The 27093-nt window shown below is 42.7% G+C and overlaps 1 protein-coding gene across 1 annotated transcript in view; it reads left to right on the top strand.

Moving 5' to 3' along the window:
- Positions 1 to 289: 289 nt before the first annotated feature.
- Positions 290 to 27093, top strand: part of cfap157 (cilia and flagella associated protein 157) — a 45938-nt gene continuing 19134 nt past the window's right edge. The window contains exons 1-6 of the mRNA XM_028809197.2: positions 290 to 501; positions 12322 to 12593; positions 13778 to 13931; positions 14146 to 14413; positions 21956 to 22086; positions 25912 to 26062. Coding sequence (XP_028665030.1) covers positions 368 to 501; positions 12322 to 12593; positions 13778 to 13931; positions 14146 to 14413; positions 21956 to 22086; positions 25912 to 26062 — 1110 coding nt within the window. The 5' untranslated portion in view covers positions 290 to 367. The remainder of the gene's footprint in view (positions 502 to 12321; positions 12594 to 13777; positions 13932 to 14145; positions 14414 to 21955; positions 22087 to 25911; positions 26063 to 27093) is intronic.

Genomic DNA, 27093 nt, shown 5'->3' with positions numbered 1-27093 from the left:
AAACCTGCGGAGTTGATCTAGAAAACATTGCGAACAGATGTCCTCTTTGGAGTTCAACAGCGTGAAATGCTGCGCACACTCTTTCACTTGTGTAACACTATCACAACTGTACACTTTCTCATTTTTTTCCTGTTATTAACATGCACCAGTGTTAACTGTTACTTGGCGGTAGAAACCCTTGGAACTAACGTGCGCACGTGTCAAAATACTGCGCACGCGCAGTTATAGGAATGGCCTTTGACTGGGCTATAAAAACCTATGACGCCGCCCCCTAGCAACAGTACAAACAATTGTACGGGAAGGCTGGACGTGCTGCAGGCTGGTAATCATCTGAGGAGCGACAACACTATACGCCAGGGTCTGAATTATGCCCCCCAAAAAGAAGAAAGGAGGGAAGAAATCGGGGAAAAAGAAAGTCGAAAAGGTCGAGGAGCCACTGACAGAAGAGTGCAAGGAGTTTTACTTGCTGCAGATTAAAGACTTGGAGGAGCAGGTCCAGAGGTACTGTATACTGTTAACTTTGCTTTGAGTTTCGTATGTATTGATTACTTTAAAATCAAAAGCACGTACCAAGACAGTAATTCAGTTCATTTAGTTAACTTGAATGCGTTTAGAATGTTTTGCAGCATGGCGACGGACAGTTTAGCGCTGGCTCGTTCTCGGTAGCGCGAAGCTTACGCGTTTTCCACAAATACACGAAAATATGTGCGGAATAAGTTAACTGTCAAGTCCAAACTGACCTGGTGTGAGTGTCGGTGTGTACGCGAGTGACCCCCATCCGAAGGATGTTTACCAACGGGGTCGGCCTCCGCTCCGGGTTAGATGTAAGCGATTTCAGAAAACGGGAAATTGGATAGATACAAGTGATTTAGTTATTGAGCTGATCATAAAGAAAAGTGTATTAGATGTACATTGGCTAATGCACAGTGGAGAAGTCTGTCTGTCTAATATATAGTGCCTTTCACGTCTATCCAAGCAAGCTCTCGTTTTTTCTTACAGTACTGTATAGTTTAATACCTCAATTTGACTTTCTAGATTTTCTTTTTAAAAGGTTTGATATGGTCTGTTCATAGAATACAATTTGTTTTAGGAATCGCAACCTCTCGGAACATTAAGAATATCTGTTTAATTGTATTTTTTGTTGAGGTAGGCTAATTAGCTATTTTGAAAACAATATTAAATAATGTTTTGACAATTGATGTTTTACTGATGTTCAAGGTCTTAGTTAAAACAGAATTTGCATATTATGAAGTTATTTAATACAGCGACAGTTTTAAATACATATGGCATGTTCGGGAAGTGTTGTGCACTAAGCATAAGGGGGATTTTGATATGGACTGGTGATGGGGGCATCAGAAGTCAGTTGTTGTGATTGATGGGAATTCCTTTGTGTTTGTCCTGCCGTGGTTTTCAGTTTTGTTCCTTATAGTTAATTAATTTAATTTGACATATAGCTTTTGTTTAATAAAGCATCTATCTATCTGTCTACTGTTTTTAAAAATGCCGTTTGTTTAATGGCATTTTATGGTTCTTTATAAGGTTGTGCGGTTCCTTTTAGAATTATTTCTTGATCAAGCACTATTTGATTCTAGAAAGGGTATGCAGATGGTTCTTTGTGTTTTAAAAACTTTCTAATATGTAGAAAAAAAAAACAAACATTTTTGTATGTCTAGATACCTTGCAGGACACTAAGAAAATCTGCACTTATCCTGTGTAGTCCTTTTAAATCTTGATTTATTGGTATTTCACAAATAGGTTACCATCTACTCATTATAAAATAAAGGCTCGTTCTGGAACCTTCATGTGGATGGGTCTTTTGCAACAAAAAATGTTTCCCCCATGGCATCGCCCAGAAGAACCCCTCTGACACCTTTATTTTTAAGACTATATCTCTCTAACTATTAATTAGTGCATTTTCTGTCTGTCTGTGAGTATTATGTAGTGCCCCTCCTATCTATTTTTCCATGTGTCTACCAATGCGGGAAAAAAAGTTTATCTCAATTTGAAAAACATTCCCGACTGTTACCATTTCCATTGTGTACTTCGACAGACAAAGCATTAAACATTTTTGGCATACAAACCTTTAGATGAAGTTATGATTTTATGTCTTTTTAAACTCTTGTGCTGCCTTGCGTTTATTAATCCGATGGCACACATTATTAATAATTAAAAAGAAACCAATTCCGCGATACTTCAAACAATCATAATCAAATATGTTTCTGACTGATTTAAAATTAATTTCTGGTATTGCCACCATGTCCTTTCATTCTCGGCCCCCTGTATTTCTCTTCACAGCTATATTGCCTGATTATGGCGCAAGGCAGGACCCTACCCAGGCCGGGACCCCACCTACCACACCCACCCAGCTACAATCTGTCACAAGGGCCAAATGTAAGGCCACTGCAGCTCACTATGGGTAACCAAATGTCCTAAAGCAGCCTGGTCGTGTTAAATACAAACATTATAAAGAGTGTAGTTTAATCGGCCCTTGTCAGTGCTGCTCGGATAGATGGCTGCCGGGCGGCTGCGCCCCTGAATTCTTAATCCGTTTTGAGTTTTCTCTATTATAATTATTAAAATTGGTTCAAAACGTGACACACATATACATGTTTCATTTCATATTTCCGTTTCTTTTTCGTCGGGAGTCCGCACACTTCATTAATGAGCTCTGCCTGATTTGAATCCTGTCGTTTATTTTGTAAAGCATAAAAAATAAAAAATCCAGTCATTGCCCCCTTTATAACCTTCCAGGTGACACAGACAGACCATCAGAAACCACACGACGTGCCCGTCCGGCGCGGCTCGAATTCTCCGTAGTTACGGCTGTACACAGTAACCGCGTCCGAGGGCAGCTACCCTTTCAAATGTCGCTTCTTGAAATAGAAGCGCGAATTCACTGGATAACTCCGTTACTGTTTCAATTAATTAATTCTTTTATTCCTGTTTTCTAAAATCCTCGATCATATTCTAGGATCGGTGACCGGAGTGCGACTCCCACTCTGCCCCACCGCTGTTCCGAAGTGCACGTGGAGTCGCGCGCCGCAGTCCTCCGTACCCAGATAAATGCACGGACCTATCCTTTAAAGCAGTGGTCATAGCTGGCATTAGCAATTCACTTCTTTGTGCAAGAGTATTTTATGAATAATTCTCCTAATTGCCATAAACTCGCAATCCTGCTGTTAACGTACTGGCGAATACAAAAGTGATAAAAACAGAATATTTTGTTCACAAAAATGATATCACAGAGTTACCTTTAAGCCGAGACACTATTAAAAATAAAGGTTCAAAAATGGCACTTTACTGGGTTACCATCGCCGTTTCATGCTGTGATTTTTTTTTCTTTGCATGTGTAATTGGCTCTTATGGCTCAGTAAAGTTCCCTAATATGTGGAAAAATAAGAAATCGTTAATGTCGAGTGGGGTAATGCTGCGGTCCTTGTACCTCAAGTCGCGTGTGTGCGCCGGGAATGACGTCACACCCGAACTGTTCGCGTTCCAGAAAAACGTTTGGAAAACCAATATGGAAAAGTCCAGAAAACCCTTACAGTGATTACTACATCGGAATAAATGACAGCTAATAACAACGCCTTGCGCAGTATTCTGACACGTGTGATATGTAAATATGACATAAATTATTACGAGTTGCTTTTGAAAGTGACCGTTACTCCTTACTGTCAGGCCTGTTTCTGGGCAAAGGCGGTCAAGGCAAGGGCCTAGGCGTGCCCCAGTGGTCAGGGCGCATTACTACAGCCCCATGTAGCGTTCCTATCATTGTTTTGTTTAGAAAAAAAATGTCCGGACTGAACCGGATCACGAAGAAATGTTTATGTGTGACGCGACATTTTAACACTACATACTACCAACACTCGGACTCAAAGCGAATGTCCGATTATTTTTTACATTATTTTCGCATACTAGCGATGTTTGGTCTTAACGTCTGACGACCGAAACAGTCCAACAATAACACACAACAACAACAATGATGATGCCAATAATAATACTCCTCAAACTGTAGCGTAGAAGAGACAGACATGGCGAATAAAATTAAACGATCAAAACGGCAACAGGACTGCAGCTCTTGAGTGAACTGCTAAAAGCCGATTTAACCCAAACTATGATCGCCTACCTTTAAAACTTGTGTTAAAACTTAGCAAATATCGTCCTCTGTTGCTCACCACCATTCGTGACATTTGCTCTGGGTACGCGTTTTTTTTTGATTAGGTAGATTACGTTATTTGCATACACGATGGTAAATGGGAATTGTGGGTAAAGATTCAAATTTAAATATAATCATATTCTCAGTTTCACAGAATGTTGTCATAATGCTAAGTTTTCAAATATTGTATTAATTTAAATGACATGCATGTGATGTGGTACTATCAATTCAAAATAAATTCTAATTTTCCGAGATACTGAATTTGGGACTTTCATTAGTTGTCAGTTATAATCATCAACATTAAAAGAAATAAACATTTGATTAAACATCAGTCTGTGTGTAATGAATGAATCTAATATACAAGTTTCACTTTTTGAATGGAATTACTGAAATAAATCAACTTTGTCATGATATTCTAATTTTATGACCAGCACCTGTAAATAAACAAATGTTGCAAAAAAGGTCTGTGACGCTATATACATTTTGGAAAGAATAATAACTAATCGGGTTATTGCACATTATTTAATTATTGCACAAAAATGATGATCATGTGCAGTGAGTAGTGGATGTTGGACCCTGAGAGTAATGATATTGTACAGTATACAGATATTGCACAGTTATTATCAGTACCATTTAGATATTGGATATTGCACAGTTGATGGATAGAAGGAAGTCCAGGGGTTGGAGGGTTAGAGTGTGTAGTCAGTGCATGTGTGAGTTTAGAATGGTTATGGCTTTTGGGAAAAAACTGTTCTTGAGTCTGTCCTTGTTGTGATGCACCTGTAGCGCCTCCCTGAGGGCAAGAGGTCAAACAGATCAGAGCCAGGGTGGGAGCTGTCCTTGATGATGTTTTTTGCTCTGCTGAGGCAGCGGGAGGTGTAAATGTCCATCAGGGAGGGGAGAGGGCAGCCGATGATCTTCTGTGCTGCCTTTACTACTCGCTGAAACCTCTCCCTGTCTGCCATGATGCAGCTGCCGTACCATACTGTGATACAGTACGTCAGCAGGCTCTCGATGGACGAGCGGTAGAAGATCCTCAGGAAGATCCTTCTTGATGACTGCTGTGATGTTGTCTGCCCAGGAGATGTCAGCGGAGATAAGGAAGCCGAGAAACCGGAAGGTATGGACCCTGTCCACACACTCACCGTTGATGTAAAGGGGGGCTAAGTCCGTGCTGTGCCTCCTGAAGTCGACAATGATCTCCTTGGTTTTCCTGGTGTTCAGAGCCAGATTGTTCTTTGAACACCAGGCTGCCAACTTCAGGACCTCCTCTCTGTAAGCTGCCTCGTCTCCCTTTGAGATGTGTCCGACCACTGTGGTGTCGTCAGCAAACTTGACGATGAGGTTGTTGTTGTGGGCCGGACTGCAGTCGTGGGTGTAGAGACAGTACAGAAGGGGGCTCAGCACACAGCCTTGTGGGGTACCAGTGTTCAGTGTGCGAATGGAGGAGTGGTGGGGTCCGAGTCTCACAGTCTGGAGCCGGTTGGTAAGAAAGTCTTTTATCCAGACACATGTGAGAGGGGGGAGGCCAAGAGTGACCAGTTTGGTGATGAGAATGTCAGGAATGATTGTATTAAAAGCTGAGCTGTAATCCACAAACAGCATCCGGACGTAGCTCTGCTGCTGCTCCAGATGGCTCAGCACAGAGTGAAGAGCTATGGCGATGGCGTCTTCTGTGGATCTGATCGTGCGATATGCGAATTGGTAGGGATCGAAGTCTTGGGGGAGATAGTCCTTGATGTGCTGGAGAACCAGTCTCTCGAAGCACTTCATGATTACTGGAGTGAGGGACATAGGGTGATAATCATTTAGGCTGGTGATGGGAGACTTCTTCAGCACTGGAATGATTGTGGCTGATTTTAGGCAGGATGGAATGACTGCCTGGGCTAGGGAGAGGTTGAAGATTTTGGTAAAGATAAAGGTGAGCTGGTGGGCACACGCTCTGAGCACCCTACCAGGCACTCCATCTGGGCTGGCAGCCTTCTTGGGGTTTACTGCCAGGAGCACCCGTCTGACATCGTGCCCCTTTACAGTGAGTGGAGTAGTGCAGGAACCCAGTGAGGGTGGGAGTAGGGCTGGAGCAGGTGAGTGCTGCTGTTGTGATGATTCAAAACGAGCAAAGAAGCAGTTTAGCTCCTCTGCTAGCTGTGCACTCAGATCTCCTGTTGCAGCCTCAGTAGTTTGTGATGTTTTGTATTTCCTGCAACACCTCCCGTGTATTGTGGCTGGATAGGTGGGACTCTATGCTCCTTTTATGGTCCATCTTGGCTTTTTTAATTCCACTTTTCAGAGCGGCTCGGGCAGCCCTGTACAGAGCTCTGTCACCTGACCTGAAGGCAGCATCGCGGGCTCTGAGGAGTGTACGGACCTGGCTGGTCATCCAGGGTTTCTGGTTTGGGAAAACCCGAATGTTTTTGTCCACAGTCACATTTCCGATGCAGAACCTGATATAGTCCAGTACCGTTCCTGTGAATGTTTTCAGCTCTTGGTGTTCAAAATATGTCCCAGTCCGTCTGTTCGAAGCAATCCTGTAGTTTGGAGAGTGCATTTTCAGGCCAGGTTGTAGCAGTCTTTATGGTGGGCCTGGCACTGCATCTGAGGGGGTGTAGGCTGGGGAGAGCAAGAGAGAAAGATGGTCGGACTGTCCGAGTTCGGGGAGGGGTATGGCTCTGTACGCGTGCTTGATGTTGGAGTAAACATGGTCCAGTGTGTTCTGCTCTCTAGTAGAACACTAAACATGTTGATAAAATTTCGGGAGTACAGTCTTCAAGTCACTGTAAAATCTTAATTGTAGTGAAAAATGTGTCTTAACTTTCTTCAGTAGACATACTCATCTCATTTTCTTTAGAGAAATGTTAAAAGTGATGAATAAAGACTACCAACACAACCCCATTCCTACTTAGTTTCTGAACTGGGTACCCCTTGAGAGGGCATTTTTCTGAGACAGTCATGTAAACAGACTTTGCTGTAATTCGACATTTTCAAAATGTGAATTCGATGTCCTAAATACTTTGCTGTCCCCAGTCCTATCTCCAGGTCTCCGTGTACAGGTCTGGCACTGATGATTCCTCTCAAAACAAAAGAGGTAGCAGGGTGCCGTTTACAACTTCACCAAGGGCAGCAAAAATCCGAGTACCAGCTCTGGTAGCAGGATGTGCACAGATAAATCCTGGACAATCACAAATACTATTCCCTTTGGGAAGTTGGAATTTCTGAGTTCCTAGTTGGAATTTTCAACTTGAATAACAAGTGTCAAATTTCCAACTGGGAAACTCGAGGGCTCGTCTGTCAAGTCCGAGTCTGTGTGATTTCAGATTATGACATTAATCCAAAAATGGCGACGTACACTTCAGTGAAAGCTGTAGTCTTATAATCCACATTAGCGTTTCTGTCTATTTGTATGTATGGTGGGTTGTTTTCGAAAAAACAGGCAAACCTGGCACACACGTTACATGCATGGCCGGCATCACCATTAAGGCAATTTAGGCATTTCCCCTAGGGTGCAGATCATAAGAGGGGTTCGACCCAGCTACATGGTTTCGCTATCGAACAGCTTGGCCTAGGGTGCAAAATAACCAAACACTGGCACTGGCTACATCACAAAATAAAAGCTTGCTTTTTCCAACAGACAACATGGCGTGCATTTGTTAATTTTTGTTTTGTGTTTCAGTGTTTAAAAGTGAACAAGCTCGGCTTCTGTTAGATATTATGTGAGTCATTAACTTATACATGGTAGTTAGGCTGTAAATTAAAAATTACAATATATCAGCAGACAATGTGACACAGGGGTCAAGGCTTTGGACTGCAGACACTGAGGATGAGGGATCAGATCCCACTACTGACACTGTGTGACCCTGAGGAAGTCACTTCACCTGCCTGTACTCCAGTTGGAAACACAAAGGAAACAGTACCAATGGTATGTGTCAAGTGTTGTTAGCCATGTAATGATAATTATACAACTACTAGGGGGTTCCCCCCCCTGCTCGCTTTGCTCACCAACCCCCCTGGCCTGCGCTACGTGCCAGCCACTTCATGTCTCTGCCGCTTGCATTGTGAAGAGGAGGGCTGAACGCACCCCAAGGTGATCCAGTCGCTCCTCCGAAACCCCCTCTTAAATGGTGATACAATCGGAAAACAAATACAGTTCTTTGCTCGATCAGCTGCTGGCTTGCTGCTGCCGCCGTGCCGTGTGATCTGCATCTCGTGCGGCGCTTCGAACATTTAAAAGCCTGTACAGCAGCTGTCCTACTCTTTGTCTTTTAATTCCGGCCCCAGGCATGGTTAAATCTCTTGGCACTCTTGGTTAAGTCTTGTCTCGCGGGATGTGAGTTCTTGATATTTTTTTAGTTTTATAATTTAAAAATGGAGTAAGAATCTGAAAATCTAACAACATCACATTAAAGTTCGATAAATTCTGAAAAAAATGATAAGAAATATATATATGTAGGTTTTAAAATAAGCCCGATTTAACAAAAAACGTGACATAAAAACATCACATAAAATCGTGGAACTTTTAGGCTTAGGATTTTATATAGAGAGTAGATTTAGCTCGAGTTCTAATGTGCGTGTTATGAACTAAATGAAAAAGCTCTATGCAGTCTTAATGAGGACAGAAATTTAATTGTTGGCTGCATTAATGTTCATATTACTCACCGTATACCCATCGACGTTTCTAACACTTTTTTTGACAATCAATTGTTTGGCAGCTGTGGCACCCGGACAGGCCCAGGAAGACAGGAGGAGGGCTCATTCCTCCTCCAGACCACGAGGGGGCATCCGCCCTGGATGTATTGGGGGCCACGGGTATAGGGCTTGGAAGCACAACCCTGTAGGGGCCCGTGGTCACCGCCAGGGGGCGTCCCCCTGCCTGAAGGACTCTGGACCCCAGTACTTCCGCCACACCAGGAAGTGCTGGGGGGAAGAAGAGAAGGAACACCCAGAGTGCTTCCAGGGGGACAGGTGGCATTTCCGCCACACTGGGGCGTGCCCGCGGGATTGTCGGTGCACATCTGGAACACATCCGGGTATGGATAAAAGGGGCCGCCTCCCTTCATTCGAGGCTGGAGTTGGGTGGAAGCAGGACAAGGTGTTAGAGAGAAGGAGGCAGTCCGAAGAGGCAGAGTGGTTGGCCTGGACTTCGGGGGAAGATTGGGGTTTGTGGCACTTGGACTTTGTAAATAATAGTGTAAATAAACGTGTGTTGGGTGACATGAGCGTGTCTGCCTGTCTGTGTCCGGGCCAGTCTCCACACAGCTCAGCTGCTAGGCATCTAACTGGTAAATTACGGCCCATTTTTTTTTTTACTGCTTTTTCAGCTCAAATGAATGAATGTAGACACCTGTGCCAGTGTGCCCAATGGTGGACTGTCACCCCATCCCAGTAGTTGCTGTCACCTTATACTCAACGGTGCAGAGTAAAGCTGAGGCTCCCCTTAATTTGAACTCAATCAACAGACAGATGAATGAGTTTGCTTTGGGTGTCATTGAGATTTTCAGAGGGCAGAGGGAGCCTACACTGGTATTGACAGAAGGGGACCACATCTTGTGAAATGTTGAGGCTTTTACTTTCCTGGCGTGCCATACAAGTGTCCTTGAATCCCTGGAGGTAGTGACAGCTGGCACCCTGAGTTTGAGGAGAAGTTTACTGAATCGACTAGAGGATGGTGATGGTCCGCACTAAACAAGGGAATGTGAATAGCTGCAACACAAACTTTTGAGCTTTACTGTTACATGCTATAAGATATATATATGGCTCATCTTGAAGAAATCAGTTAGGAAAATAAGAAAAGAAAGTCTCTAGTGAGAGCTACACCATACAGATCCTCCATCGTTTTCTGAGTGCGTATTGTTTTATCTGTTCTTTATTACAGCCTATAGTGACTTGTCCCTTGGTCTGATTTTTGGTGATGACCTCAAATTTGATAAACTTCCTTGTTAAAGCCTGTTTCTATCAGCTCAGGGTATTGGCTAACGTCAAGCCCTTTCTTTCTGTAGATGATTTCATGCATTTGTCACTTCTCAGCTTGACTATTGCAGCTCATTATACATTGGAGTTAATCAGTCATTCCTTGCTTGTCTTCTCCTCATCCAGAACGCTGCTGCCAGGCTTCTAACAGGCACTCAAAAACAGAATCCCATCACAGCAGTCTTAGCGTCTCTTCACTGGCTTCCTGTTCAGTACAGGACTGAGTTTAACATTTTACTGTTTGATTAAGTCCGTGAACCGTTTAGCCCCCTTTTATCTTACTGAACACGTCCATCCTTACTCTCCTTCATGATCACTGAGGTCCTCTGACCAGAAGTTAATGGTCGTGCTGAGATCTCTACTTGAGCTTACAGGGGGCCTTGTCTTTGCAGTAGCTGCCCCTAAGCTTTGGAATAGTCTGCCTTTTTATATCAAGTCAGCACCAACTTTGGTCACTTTTAAATCCATCCATCCATCCATCCATCCAACCCACTATATCCTAACAACAGGGTCACAGGTGTCTGCTGGAGCCAATCCCAGCCAACACAGGGCGTAAGGAAACAAACCCCGGGCAGGGCACCAGCCCACCACAGGACACACACCCACCCACACACACACACACCAAGCACACACTAGGGACAATTTAGGATCACCAGTACACCTAACCTGCATGTCTTTGGACTGTGGGAGGAAACCCACGCAGAGACAGGGAGAACATATAAACGTGGGAAGCGAACCCACGTCTCCTAACTGCGAGGCAGCAGCGCTACCACTGTGCCACCCGTGCTTCCCTCACTTTTAAATCCCACCTGAAAAACTTTCTTTTTGACTTTTTATTTTTTTTATACTATTAAGTATACTATTTATTTAATCATCTTTTGGTATATTTATTTTATCTATACTAGGGGGCTCTGCCCCCAGCTTGCTTCGTTTCGCTCGCCAACCCCCAGGTTTGGTTAACCGGATATACAATTTAAAGAGATTGTTATTTTCATGGGAATTGTTACAAATTCATTATTTTCACTTTTACTTTAAAACTTCAGTAAAAACAATATTTGGAATTAACATTTCTTCAAGATCGCATTGAATTTTGACTCCATGTTTGGAGTTACATTGTGACAACGCAATATATAACTGCCCGTGAGTGAATATCATTTCTTTCTCTCTAATAAATAAACCAACTTTTTTGAATGTTTGTCCCTGTGATTTGTTAATTGTCAGAGCAAAAGCTATTCTAATGGGAACTGTAAACAATTTAATACGAATGGCATATCAAGATCTCCTTTGGTGTTTCAAGTTATTCTCGGAATATGTACTACATTACCTTTCTTGTCGCCTGTTAAAATTTGTTGTACTTTGTCTTTTATTTCTGACCCCGCTTGGACCTGCTAGGTTTTCAGTTCCACCTGGTCCGGGATGATTATTATTTTCCCTTATTTCACTATGTAATAATTTCCGTTTGTTAGCGCTAATGCGATTTTTACTATCTTTTTTTTGATACTTTCGAATTTTACTAATTTCACATTCTTTAACTTGCTCTGCATGTGTATCGCACCAACATTTTTGAACGTCTTTATGAAGTTCTACTTTGTCTTCTACTCTTTCTCTTTTATTTCTGACCCCAATTGGACCTGCTAGGTTTTCAATTCCACTTGGTCCAGGCTGATTATTACTTTCCTTTATTTTCAGAATTTGCATATAGATTATTATTGTTCTTTTTTGCATTCTGTTCTCTCCAACGCATTTGGGTCCGTTTTCGACACGCTGCTCTTTCTTCTTCGCTTAGTCATTGACATATCATGTAGAACATATAATTATTGTCCTGATAAAATTTATAAGAGCTGAAAGCGCAGGAAATGTGTCTGCCAAAAGCATTCACACGACTGAGAGGTTAGATGACCATGGTCTTGTTAGAAAATGGTTGTAAGTAGGGCGTGATTTGAACAAATCTAATGGCAAAAGTCACTGTCTTGCAGGACTTCATTCCAAAAAGTCTCTTCAAAAAGTCATTTTTATTATACTAGAGAGATGTTTATTTGTGTATTTATGGAAGCTGTACAGCAAGCACTTTGGTCACCTTCTTGTTTTAAATGTGCTTTATAAATAAAATGGACTTGACTTGACTTAAAGTGGTTTGCATTCACAGTAAGTGGGGTGTCCAGAGTGTTGATCTCCCCTTCTGCCTTTTGCTCCCTCTGTAGATATCAAGCCAAATGTGATGAGCTGGAAGTGCGAGAAAAAGACCTGATCAATGAGTACGAGACTCTGAAGAAGGACAAGAAGGAAATTGTGTCTTTCTTGAAGCGCACCCTCGACCAACGAGCAGATGAGCTGGCAGACTTAACTGACCGCTTTTTGGGTCTCCAGCAGGCCAAAGAAGCAGAGAAGGTGGCATTTGAGGCACAGCTGGCTCAACTGCGGCACGAGTTTCAAGAGACCAAAGATCAATTGACCTCTGAGAACATGGTCCTGGGTAAGCAATTAATCTATATATGTGCAGTGAGAAATATTAAAGTGAAGGGAAAGGTAGGCAGAACACATAGAAAATACACGTGATGTCTAAAATTTCTAAATGAAGAAATACACCTGAAAGAGATTTTTTGGACAGTATTATAATAATTATGACATGACAGATAGTTTTCAATATCACACCTGTACGGGAACACAGTCAGGCCTGGATCTTTGAGCACTCTGCTAATCGGGCAACTGCAAAGTCCAAGCCTTATCCATAAAGCATGTGAACCTCCAGAAATCCTCCTTCTAAGAAATGTTAAGTTTCAAGTTTAAAGCCTTGCAGAAATCAGGCTCAGAAATTCCTTTTTGTTTGTAGTCCTTCAGTATTTGGGTAATCCTTAAAGTGTTGTCCTTTAATTGCCAACTCTTCTCCGAATCGCCACAGTCCTCTTGCCATCAACTATTCTGATGCATGTAACTGTACGATTAAGAATTCTTTGACCCAATGTCACATGATGTCAATTCCAAATGCAGACATCTCAATTTGAAGTGGCATCATAAAATGTACAGTGTGACCCACAGTCGTGATCAGTGAGATATGTGAAATTACACTTTTTACCATGTAGGCTAGCAATATTTTCATAATCTTTGTCCTATTAGCCCTTGCGATGAACTTGCACCCTTTTCAGGGTTTCTTCTTGCCTTGTGCCCTATGTTAGCTGGGATAGGCATCAGCAGACCCCCGTGACCCTCTTCAGGACTAAACTGTTTAAAAAATGATGACTTCCTGTTTCCTATTAGCTCTCTCTCGAAAACTTTCTCATTTTTTTAAAACTGTTTCATTGTCCACCATAAATCACCTCAATAAAATGAGAAGTATCTGTATGTCTGTGTATCCATCCAGTTGCTACGTCTCAGTTATTCCGAAAATGGCGCATCACAAATATTTGAAGTAATAAAATGCATTGCATTTGTCATTCCAACAGATGGCGCATCACAGACATTAACACTTCTTTTGTGATTCCCATACCAAATGGCTTATAATAGAGACCTTGGCATTGCACACGTTAACACTGAGGTCTGTGTTGATTACTTAGAGTTCAGCACTGCTAGTATTCCCTATTTTGCTGATTTACTTGTTCGATTTTCCAATACAAGACTTATTAACAAATGCATACCTGTGTACTTCTGTGATGTTTGTAGCTGGGAAGTTAGCATCACTGGAGGAGTTCCGGCTTCATAAAGAGGAGATGATAGCCAAAATAGCCGGCCTGGAAGCACTTGTGAAAAGCCAAGAGGATGAGCACCTGGCAGCCATATATGACATGGAAAAGAAAAATGTCCTGGACAAAGACAGGTCACTAATCTTCTTTAATGATAATTGATATTAGACATTTTTAAGTGTTGGGACTTGTATTGCTATTTAATTGCTACTACACACTGTAGAACTAAGGGCTGTTTTTACTGTACATGTCAAACTAATCTTAAACTCTCTGGTAGTGCTATAAAGAAGCATATCGTTTATTAACAATGATTGTCTGTTTAATTTACTCTACTTCTAATACCTTTAGACTGAAAAAGGAGATGTTGGAGAGAGTTGCTTCAGTGGCAGTTGAATTCCGTCGGGTGTCAGACAAGCAAACGGCAGAAACCACAAAACGGATGATTCGAGAAAATGTGCTGTTGAGTGCTCGGCTGAGCAAAGCGTCGGCCAAATGCATCGAGGTGCTGGAGGAGAACCAGACGCTCAAAGAACAGGAGGAAATTCAGAGACGCCAGCTGGGATTGGTGGAACAGGGGCAGAATGACCTGGCCAGGAGAAGTATCAGCAACCAAAAGGTAGGTCTGTCATAGTTAACCAAATGTGAAATGTCTTCTGTCAGCCTCATGTGCAGTATCATGGCTCACTGCTGATATTACATGTTCAAAACCTGATTAATGCAATTTAAGGTTGTGAAGAGCTGGTATAGGGCAGAAAACAACCCAGGATGGGACACTGGTACATTGTGATCTCCAGTCACACACACTCCCATAGTCAGACTCATACAGAACCAGTCTAGAGTTGTCAGTTAGCTTAATGAGCACCACCGTGTGGAAGTGGGAGGAAAGCTGGAGAAGCCTGAGGAAAGCGTAAGCAGACAGGCAGAGCGTGCAAAATCCATACAGACAACAGTGAGGCACAAATCTAACACCTGCCCTGGGAGGGAAGCCAGAATACACCGAGAACTTTAAAACTCTACAGTGATGGCGAACAGACCAGGATCTGAGGCCATGATCATTTAAAACAGCAGCATTGTTTACCACGGTCTCTTCTCTTCTCTAGCTGTCACAATAATACAAATCATTTTACACACACCATTTAACAAGTCTAACACATGTTGGATCTGTGTGTTTAAATCGAAAGAGCAAACACAGTATAACAAATACACCTTGACAAAACCTCACACATATACGTTTGTGGTCTCGAATTAATACACACTCACAACCAAATAGTCCCAAAGGAAAGAAAAAAATTGATCAGATAAAAAGTCTGCAGATAGCCAATGTTATTGATAATGCAATTAAATGGAGAATCAAAAAAAGATAATGCGGGTGGATGTAACTTTCTCTAGATAATTCCAGTTTGCCCTACCAGTATGTAGTTAGATTACTGCCAAAAGTCTTTGTGTGAGCACCACACATTTTGCATTTGGGAGTAATTCAACTCTATAGACCAATATTTATGAATGTCTTCTCAAAGAATCAAAAATCCTGGAGGTCTTTGTCACTTCCGCGATGAGGCAGGCTCTGTTTTCTCTCCTATATCCATTTGTTGCTTGGTCAGCTCTTTCCCATGATGTCAGCTTTTCTTTCTTAACTCGTCTTGCTTTTAAAACTTCTGTTACTGCATTGACTCCTCCCCTTACTGCCAATGCCTATTGCCCATTGGTCCTTTTCCCATCATTAGAGTATGATTTGCACATTTATTGTCAGATGCCAACAAACGACTACACTTTTGCCCTAAAAAAAGGTAGCAATCAACAGGTGATGACAAACAAGGAAATTAATTATTCACGTGACATCTGTTTATAATCATGAATTGCATTACTGAGTTTCAGAATATAATAATAATACATTTTATTTATATAGCTTCTTTCCAGTGATCAAAGTGCTTAATATAATATACATTAGTTCAGTTATACAGTATGTAATGTAGTATGTAATTTAGTAATATAATACTAATAATTCTATAATAATAATATAATATACGGGCGGTATGGTGGTGCAGTGTGTAGTGCTGCTGCTTCACAGTTAGGAGACCCAGGTTTGCTTTCCGGGTCCTCCCTGCGTGGAGTTTGCATGTTCTCCCCGTGTCTGCGTGAATTTCCCCCAGGTGCTCCTGTTTCCTCCCACAGTCCAAAGACATGCATGTTAGGTGCATTGGCGATCCTAAATTGTCCCTAGTGTGTGTGTGTGTGCCCTGTGGTGGGCTGGCACCCTGCCCGGGGTTTGTTTCCTGCCTTGCGCCCTGTGTTGGCTGGGATTGGCTCCAGCAGACCCCTGTGTTAGGATATAGTGGGTTGGATAATGGATGGATGGATAATATATTGTATATATCCAAATGTACACACACATATATTGTGAGATTTCTGAACTCTTTTGAGACCCTCCCTAATGGAACATCACGCAGAAGTGCGACTGCTACGTCTCTTCAGATTTGCTTGTCTGTCATCAAGGCAAATGCAGATTTGCAGCACCACAGAAACAACTACAAGCTAACCACTACCCCAAGATGTTAAGGGAGGACAATTTTAAGGTCTCTATTACGTTGACTGGATGTGAATTCCCGGTGCTGTTGGACTCTGGTAGTGACCTTTGCATAGTCCGCCGTGACTTGTTCTGGCAGACCCCTTATAGGACCACAGACCAGGTTGAACATTCGCTGCATCCATAGGGATGTTAAAACAAATGAGTATTGCTCCCTCTGAAATTTAAAATTTTAAACTTTAAGGTTTGGACTGCCATATCAGACACTTCACCCTGGTCTCTTTTAATAGGAAAGAGGAATGCCCTTTTCCCACCATTCTTAGCCACCTGCAGAGTGCCTCCCACTGTAGCGGATAGAGAGGGTCTCGCTGCTGACAATGTCAGTCAAGGAGCTGTGTTTGAAATTGAACCTGACTTGTTAAGTGAGGTTGGAGACAAATCCTCAAGTGAGGATCAGGGGCAGCTGGTGGACTTCATCATGCCGTCGCTCATGCAAACAACCTCCCCGGACCGGACACCCACTGCGGACCCCGATGAAATAGCAGCAGGCAGTTAGCGAAATGCTGCATCGGGCACAGAGGAAGCAGAGACTGCCATTCAGACAGAGTTTGCTTGCCTACAGCAAGTCGATGGAAACTTGGATTTTGCCTTCAGATAAGCCCATGTTGCAAATGACTGTCTCTGTCTGGAGAGAGAGGACCCGAACTGTTAAACGCCACATTTTTAAATTAAGGAAGGCTTTCTGTATTGGGTGATTTCTGATTGCTTGGGTGATGGGTGGATCGAGCAGTTGGTGGTGCCAAGTGGGCACAGGGAGATGGTTTTAAAAACTACTCACAGTCACATTTTGGGTGATCACCTCAGAGCGGAAAAGACAAGGGAACACATTTTGAAACACTTTTATTGGGCTCACAGATCAGCTAGGGCACCCCTTCTACCAATGCCTTTTAGATGTCCCCTTTGAGAAGGTGGGACTAGATATTGTGGGCCCACTCTCCAAAAGTAAAAATGGGTTTCAGTATATGCTCATGTTAGTCATTTATGCCACAAGATACCCAGAAGTGGCCGTGGTGCAGCGGGTAGATGCCCAGACTATTGCAAAAGTACTCTCAGAAATGTTTGTGTGTATTGGTATCCCTCGCGAGATTTTGACTGATCAGGGCACACACTTTATCTCTCGCATCATGAAGCAACTATGCAAAAGTGTTGCGATTAACGCTAGAATGGCCGAAGCTTCCGAAAAAAGTCGTAATGCCGGGCCACCTTAAATTCCCTCGCACCTCTTCATCAGCGTCTTTGTTTTGCAAATGTGTCAATCAGCCCAAGCAGCCTGCTATCCCATCCCCCACCGACTCAGCTGAAGTCAGTCACAAAGTTGTCTCGGCTCAAGTCTGTTTATCTGGGAGTGAGGTGCCTTGAGTTGTATAAGGTAAATAATATATCATTATTTGCTGCGGTGGGCTGGTGCCCTGCCCGGGGTGTGTTTCCTGCCTTGCGCCTTATGTTGACTGGGATTGGCTCCAGCAGACCCCTTAGGATATAGCGGGTTGGATAATGGATGGATGGATATCGTTATTGGGAATGCATACATTGCATGTGTGATCCGTATCTACAACAATCTGGGTAAGTGTAGGATGACAGGAAATGTGAGGCAAGAAATGTTGAACACATAAGTAAAACAATTTTTTTTTCATATTCTACTAATTGGCAAAATGCTGACATGAAGTGTAAAATGTGTGAAGACAGAAGTCCAAATATCAAATAAACACTTTCAAAAAAGATATAACAAAACAAGTGTGCTTTTATTCTAGAATATAAGCAAAGAAAAAGAAATTATTAAATTTTCCTGTTACTGTCAATGAGTAAAAACTAAAGCTCAAATATCAATTGACAGAAAGTTGACAGTCCGCTTAGCTTGGCTGCTGCCACGTAAGCGAAAGGTTGCGGGGTCGAGCCTGGGCTCCTCTCATTTTGAGTAGTGAGCTGCTATTATTATTATTTAATATAATACAAACTATGCATATGATTTGAATCTGTAACACCTGGTGTAAATTTTTGCTACTTTTAAAAGTTAGGATTTTTTTTTTTAAATTTTATTCTCTCAGAAGCTTGTGGAGACTCGCAAACAGGAGGAAGGACACTGCTGTACTGTATTATATCGTTCAGTCAGACTATTTGTCTGCAAATGATAAACTGTGGAGTGCAACTGCTTAACACTATAATCCCTGAAGCCAACGAAAAAAAGTCATAATGCCAGGCCACCTTAAATTCCTTCGCACCTCTTCATCAGCGTCTTTGTTTTGCAAAAGTCAAGCAGCACACTTGTGGCTGAGTTCTTTCAAACTACTATTTGGCCGCTGACCACGCAAGGTGTTACAACATTTTTTGAGAAGAGTGGACGGGGACTCACGAGGCCCCACGTGGGTGGGTTTGTCAACCAAGTAATTTCAATGCAGGAACAGATTTCTGGTTTGTCCTCTATTGCAGTGGAACATCTGCAGCGTGAGCAGGAGGCACCAAAACGTGATTATGACAAGACTAGTAAACTCTGTGAGTTTAAGAAAGGGGATCGCATAAATTTCAGGCTGAATGACTAGGTCCAGCCGTGATTCAAGAGCGTATGTTCCCAAAAGTCAGAATTCCAGGTTGATGGAAACCTGTACAAATTTTTCCTATTAATCTTTTAAAGGAGTGGCACGACCCCCAGCAGGTCCTGGTCACATCTGCAGCGATCCCTCAGACTGAAGTTGCCATTGGGGATGAGTTAACTGACACTCAGAAGGCAGAATTGCTATCACTGATTGAGAGGAATTCCATCTTTTCAGACACGCCTGGCCAAACAGAAATTGCGGAACACAAGATCGTGACTGCGCCTGGTGTTACTGTACAAGTGCCCCTGTATCACCTTCAGGAGGCAACAAGGAAGGTGACACACGAGGAGGTTCAACAAATGCTCAAGATGGGAGTAATTTGTGAAAGCAAAAGCGAGTGGTGAAGCCCTATTGTGTTTGTCTCAAAACCCTACGGTTTGGTTCGGTTTTGTATTGGTTTTAGGAGGTTGAATAAAATTTCTAAGTTTGATGCATACCCGATACCACGTGTGGATGACTTATTGGAAAAGCTCAGGTGGGCCTCATATATTTCCACCCTAGATCTCACAGAGGGTTATTGGCAAGTGCCCTTGGAGGAGTCCAGTTGCGAGAAGAGTGCGTTTGCCACTGCAGGTGATCTGTTTGAATTTTTAAGGCTCCCTTTCAGTCTCCATGGTGCACCATTGACCTTTCAGTGGATGATGGACCAGATCCTTTGTCCCGATTCTGTATACGTGGGAGCTTTTCTAGAAAATGTAGTAATTTTCAGTAATGACTGGAGATCTCATCTCGTCCGCCTGCAGGTGGTGCTTGACAGTCTTAGGCTGGCAGGGTTGACGGCTAACACTAAGAAATGCAGACTGGGTATGTCGGAAACCCATTATTTGAGATATTCCATGGGGAAGGGTTTGCTCAAGCCTTGAATGGACAAGGTTGGTTGGGGGAGTTGCATGCGTATCCTCATCCCAAAACACTGAGGCAGGTTTGTGCTTTCCTCAGGCTCATGGGATACTACAGGTGGTTCATGCCCAATTTTGCGTATTGGGCTGCCCCCCCTCGCTGACTTGACAAAGTTCAGGAAGAACCGTAATGCTGTCTGGACCAATACCTGTGACAGAGCAGTCTCAGACCTAACAGCCACTTTATCCTCATTCTGTGAAATCCAGACTTTTTGAGGGGAATTTATTCTGCAGAGAGATGCAAGTGCTTTCGCTTTAGGAACAGTACTTTCACAGTGTTTTGAGGGGGAGGAACACCCCATCACATTTCTGAGTAGGAAACTGCTTCCCATGGAGGGTAATTACTCGACCATTGAGAAAGAACGATTAAGTGGGCTGTGGAAGCCCTCCGGTACTACTTGTGGGGACAGCAGTTTGCCCTAGTGACTGACCATGCCCCGCTCCAGTGGCTCCACAGACAGAAAAATACAAATGCCCAGCTCACTCGGTGGTTTATTAGTTTACAGATTTGCTTTTGATGTTCGTCATCATCCTGAGGCTGCACACATCAATGCTGACGTTCTCTCAGGCCTGGCTGAGCCTGCCTTGAACTGTCACTTTGCCCATACCGGTGTGGACAAAGCTAAGGAGGCTGATGTGAGACTTCTGAACTCTTTTGAGACCCTCCCTAGCGGGACAACATGCAGAAGCGCGACTGCCTGTCGCATCTGTTCAGAGCTGCGTGTCCGTCACCAAGACAACAGCAGATTCGCAGAGCTACAGAAACAACTACAAGCTAACCACTGCCATGCGCCAAGTGCCAGACGCCCGATGGGCAATGCAGGGAACATTATATCTTGGCCACTGACCTGGGCCCAACCCTGCCTGTTGTGTCTGGGTATAGTAGAATGGTAGATCCTGCTGCAATAAATAATCTTGTTATTCGTGTTCCGAGTTGAATAAAGCTGGTTTTGCTAAAGTACTGAGACTCAGCCTCATCTTTGTGGTGCAAGACATTGACTCACACGTCACTACTATATATATGTACTGTATGTATGTATATGTGTGTATATATATCGTGAGGGGTTCAGTCTGGACAGAATCACACGGACACCAACTCTTCATTATTACACACGCTTTTATTAACTAATGTCTCCAAACACCAGTCCCGCACCACAACACCCTTCCTCGGGCCTTTCACTGTCCGTGGGCCGCCTTTTCTCTGTTTACGAGAGCTTCGTCCTGCTCCCACTCCCGACTCTAGCTCCCTGATTGTAGGGAGGTGGCCCCTTTTATTTCCACTCAGATGTGCTCCAGGTGCTTGATGATGTTCTGCCGGCAGCACTTCCTGGTTTGGCGGAAGTGCTGCCCTTGCACCCGGAAGCATTCTGGGCGTTCCTGGAAGGATCTTCCTCCACCTTCCAAGGTGCGGCAGAAGTGCATGTTTCCCGGGCTCCATGATGCTTGGGGTGCCCCCTGGCAGCGGCCACAGGCCCCAATGGATTTGAGCCTCCTGGCTCCGTGGCCCCTTCTTTATCGAGGCCCCCTCGTGACCCAGGGAACTAATAAACCGCCTCACGGTCCTTCCAGGCGTCCCGGCTGGGTCTGATCCCCAGCCTCCTGTGACACTATATATCTGTGTGTGTGTGTGTGTGTGTTTGTGTGCGTGTGCATGTGTGTGTGTGTGTGTGTGTGTGTGTGTGTGTGTGTGTGTGTGTGTGTGTGTTCGTTCCATTTTAGAGGCAGGCTGCTCACATCTGTGACACAGTATTGAAAGCAAAGCAGCGTTCAGCCCTGGACAGGTAGCTGATTCATTGCAGGGCTTATGCATAGCCACACTTTCTAGAGCCAATTAACCTACCACACATATCATTGGGAGAAAACCTGGAGAAATATCCACACAAACACAGGCACATCGTTGCAAATTCCACACAGTCTTCTAGAGATGATCTGAACCTGAGACTCTAGAGCCGTGGGAAAGGCCTTTGTTACAATGTTGTTGATGACTGGTCTTCTTGGTTTCATGGAATGGTCAAAAATGTCTCTTAGCAGCCTCTTGAACTTCAAAATTAACAGCAAATATATGAACTTGTAACTTTTTCCAGATAGTGAGAATGCTGACTGAAAAGTGCAAGAAACAGCAGAATATTTTGCAGTCATATGTGATCCAAGATCAGGAGACCACCGAGCTACAGTCCAGACATGTTGTCCTACAGAAAGAACTGGATGCAGTCCGGTAAATACTCTAGCTTGTTGTTTAAACCGATCCTTATTGTGTTTTTACATTTTTTGGTGCTTTGTTAAGCTTCTTAATTATGTGTAAGAAGATGCCTGTCATGTGTGGAGTATACCAGACTTGTTTAGAGTTGGAAATTAACTTTACATGTATGTCTTTGGGATGTGGAGGAAACCTAGGTGATCAGAGAAATCCACACATGGCGATTGAGCTAAGAATTGTGCCTGGGTCCCTTGAGCTGTGGGGTACCACAATCTACTAGCTTTATAAAATATTTTCATATTCATATTTTTATTGAAGTACAATATTTCTGTCTATTTATTCCTATACAGCATTTACCTCAATATATTGTTTTTGACACAGTAATCAAATGCAGAAGGGTCTTCACAAACATCCTTGTGTTTCCAGGAATCTAATTAAGTTTATAAATCCTAAATGAGTAATTTTATTTATGCATCCATCCTTAAACCCATTTAATTTTATTGTCACGGTCTGGAGTTTATCTCATAAACATCAAGTTTAAGTCAGAGCCCAAGCCTGGCCAAGTGACAGGAAATATTTACTTAAAGAGTGACCTTCTGGGTGGGCTGCGGAGCAAACTCCAAACACAAATATGAGCAAAGCCTTCCAGGTAAATAGTGGCAGCTTGTTTTTTAAATATAAAACATACACAGGCAAAACACAAGAAGTGAAAGTAATACAAAATAACAAAGACTAGAGCTTCTCTGGGTCCACCTAATGTAATATACTATAGGCTCCCCCTCTTGTGTTATTGTGGGAAACTGGACCAACCACTTCATAAACGCTCACTGACAAACCTATCTTCTCAAGAACCTTACTGGCCACTCTTTGTCCTGCCAGGCAAACCCTTGCCAGCTTCTCGTTTTCTGACTAGCAGCTTGTCCAGAGTATGCCCCATAGCTTCTTTCAAGTCTGGCCCCAGGTTACTTCCGGGCCCATCTGAAGTTCTGCACCTAAACCGCCTCCTGATGGCCCCTGGTGTATCTGCCAGCCTCTCGGCTCCTTTTTAATGAAATGACTGTCTGCCATTTCCCACAACCCCTTATTACACAGATGGAGAAATTAGGACTTCTGGACCTGCATGTGACGCTTGTAATTCTTGTGTAGTATTTTAATTACAAATGGATAACATTCCATATAGTCAAGTCAAATTTAACAAATCAAAACAAAATTTGACCTCCACCCAAAAGAGAGAGCAACCGGAAGCTACTCTATAAAAGGAGCAAGAAAAGAAGGTTATCCTTTTCCCCGAAATGGAAGCTTATTCTAAAATGTTATTGGTTAGATCCTGCCATATTTTAAAGTTTTGAACAGATCTTCTAAGTGAGAATTAGATTTTTTCCAATTTCAAGTAGTATATAACACTTAAGAGTGGCAGGGTGGGATTCTTCCAGTTGAGCAGGATAAGTCTACGTGCCAATAGTGTAGTAAAGGCAATTAGTTTGTTTGTCCATCTCCACTTTACGTCCATCGGGGAGTCCACCAAACACAGCTGTTAATGGATTAGGGGTGATTGTGACTCCAAGGCTGTCTGATAGGCACGCAAAACGTTTTGTTCAAAATGTTGTTAATTTGTTGCAGGCCCAGAACATGTGGCCCAGTGAGGCTGGAGCTCGATTGCAATGTTCACAGGTTGAATCTTTCCCTAGAAACATTTTGGACAATTTTAAACAAGATAGATGTGCTGAATGTTTTGCAGATATGGAGCTCAAGTGTATTCTGTGCATGGCTGCCTTCCTCCCCCTTTCTAAAATATTGAGTGACAGATCCTTTCCCAATGTCATCTGGGGTCCTTGAAAGGAAGAAACTTTAAAATATCTTTATAAATTGTGGAGATGCTATCTGAGTCTTCAAGACTGATGAATAATTCTTCTGGAATAGAACAAGGTGGGAAAGTGAGGAAAGTTGGGCAGGTTTAACAAAGTGTCTAGCTTGAACGTAGTGGAAAAATTGTGTTGATGAGAAGTTGTATTTGAAACTGTTCGCAGGATGCAAAGACATTAACTATGTACAAGTCTCTAAGTGTCTCAATCCCAGACAGTTTCCAGACATTGAATAGTGAATATGTTTGAGAGGGTGGAAAAATGATGGTTGTTATTTAGATTGCAACAGATAAAAGCTTTTCTGTCTTAAAGTGCTTTCTACATTGGTTCCATATTCTGAGAGAATGAAGGGTAATTGGATTTTTAGTGTAATGACAGTAGTTTGTATTAACTGGGGCATAGAGCAGGGAATATAAAAAAGTACTGCACGATTTTATTTCTATTGCAGACTGATCAATTTGTGACAATGTCCAGGTTATTATAGTTTGTATATTAGCTGCCCAGTAATAAAATTGAAAGTTGGGTAGTGCCATTGAAAGTTGTTGTAGAGTCACCCTTTGGATGTGTGGATGTTTCAAATTCCAAATAAATAAAGTTATGATTGAGTCTAATTTCTTAAAATATGATTTGTTAATGTATATAGGGATGCTTTGAAATAGGAAGAGCAGCTCGGGAAGGATGGTCATCTTACAAGTTGATTCTCCCTGCTAATGTAAGATGGAGGGTAGACCATCTAGTCACGTCATGTTTAATTTTTTCCATGCAGACAGCAGAATTTTGTTGAAAAAGATTTTTATATTTACTTGTAATATTTACCCCACATTCAAGCATATGAATTCCAGAAATCAAATGTTACATTAGTAAAACAATAATTGTCATTTGAAACCTGAGGTATATCATTACCGGTGCCAAAGCTCAGTTTAAGTTTTAGTAAAACAGAGAGGGAAGTCTTTGGGGTTTGGCACAAGCATGTGATGATTTTTGAAAGGATTATAGGAATGGTCTCTTAAATTAGTCACTTGGTTAATGGCATTGCATAAGGAACAAACTAGTCAAAACACAATCAATGTTTTTAACATTTAACTGGGTCTTCCTATTTAATTTGAAATCAAATAAGAAAAAGGACTCCTGCCTTGGCAATGCCTTGCCCTAACTTTGGACTAAATAAAATGATTAACAAAAGGCTCTCAAAGGCTCAGTCAAATCACTGAGGGGCCCGACTAGTGGTAGTTCCTTCTTGCAAAATGACGCCTTCTTCTGGGAGTCTGGTGGCTTTATTCCCGTGAAACTGGAAGGGGCGGAGCTAAGTGTCCTCACTGGGCAGATTCTCGTTACTGCGGGGGGAGAAGGAGAAGAGAGAGTTAGCGGCAGCACTCCCGCATGGTCCGGTGGGTCATTACATACCTTGACAGGGCCTGTGAGGAGATTCACAGACATTCATGCATGACAAATGGTTATTTAACGAGCAAAAAGGATGACGATGTATATATTTTTATAATGCAGCTACTAAAAGTTTTGTAAATGTTTTCAGTCTCCCGATAGTATTGGTAATGAGGCCGGAATTTCAAAAGGCTTTGTTTCCTTGCATTTGTTAAGCCCAGTAGAAGTGTAAGCTGTGAATCGGTAAGTATGCAGCAAGTTGTCCTGAAGGGACTTTTTTTGTTTTTTATTTTTTAATTAAATATATAAGTACTGCTCTGCTTTATAATTTATAACATACTGGGGAAATTTAATGTATGTGAAAATCTCGAGGCCCCTCTCTGAAGCATGCACAGTATCAAAAGTAATCAATATTTGATGACTACATAAAGCCCAGAAACCCTTCCATATTGAAGCCCGGCTGCTGTAAAGTGATTTATTGTTGCAGTTTTTTGAAAGCTTTTAGCTGGAAGTTCAATTACGCGTTACTTTGCAGAGAACAATTTCTGCACAGGACCGCACCTTTACTTAGCTGCAGTTCTTCATTTCCTTCTGTCTGCAGGCAGGAGCTCCACATGGCACAGAAGGGGTTGGAACTGAAAAACAAGGAGGCTGAAGAACTGAAGCAGCATCTGATGGAGGAACAAGAGGCGCGAGACAAAATGGGACAGATCCTGAAGGGGGCGGCGTTTGCCCTCAAAGAAGTGCTTCTGGTTAGTAATGCAATCATCAGATCAATTTATTCAGCAAATTTACAGTCCTGCTCCTGGCACTGTTAAGTTCACTTGTTTATTAAAATTTTGACTTTACTGTGATTGTAAAAGGGTAGGTGGTACGACAACATTAGGTTTTTAATGACACATTCGATTAATATTCTGAATCCGTTTAATTCAAAGCCTATGTCAGCAGCAGCCGGGACTTCTCCATCCATTGCAGGAGTCACTAAGGGCCAGCTTAGGGGCACCCATCAACATAATATGAACATCTTTTGAGGAATTCCAAATACCCCAAAAGAAAGCATACTCTACACAGTCAGTGAGAACTTTGAAGATGTGAGGCAGCTGATCAAATCCATGCACCACCAGGCCAGCTGTTAGCATATTGTGTTGTTATGAATATTGTGAGGAGGGGAGAGCCCTGACATTGTAGGAACTGCAGTCAAATAAGGAAAATCATTTACTTTAAGACCAAAACCAAACTAAGAATTCAAAAGCCCTAACTGGAAGGAAGAGAGAAATCTCCCCATTTATTTATCCTCATTTCCATGCTGCCATCTTTAATAGAGTTAAGTGTCTGTCCTCCCAGACGAACGTTGCCATCGGTGCATCATCTACACGAACATGTTCAGCACCATGATCAGCTGGGGCATCATCTACACGAACATGTTCAGCACCATGATCAGCTGGGGCATCATCTACACGAACATGTTCAGCACCATGATCAGCTGGGGCATCATCTACACGAACATGTTCAGCACCATGATCAGCTGGGGACCGATCAGCTGATGCCGGTACCTCACTTTTGTTTTCGATCTACAGCTCCAGATCACTTGCATCAAAACTGGAGTCCTACAAATCAGAGTCCGATTCAGCAATAATACGAAAAATGTCATCCACGGATTATTTTGCTTTGAGCGTTCGCTTTGGTATCTCTCCACATGCATATATATATATATATACTAGCTATGTAAGCCCGTGCTGTAAAAAGCCTGGGCTCCTAGAAACTTTTGAAATCATCAGACAAA

The sequence above is a fragment of the Erpetoichthys calabaricus genome, chromosome 9, assembly GCF_900747795.2.
Source record: "Erpetoichthys calabaricus chromosome 9, fErpCal1.3, whole genome shotgun sequence".
In the NCBI taxonomy this organism is placed as follows: Eukaryota; Metazoa; Chordata; class Cladistia; order Polypteriformes; family Polypteridae; genus Erpetoichthys; species Erpetoichthys calabaricus.
This window is presented reverse-complemented; position numbering and strand designations above follow the sequence as displayed.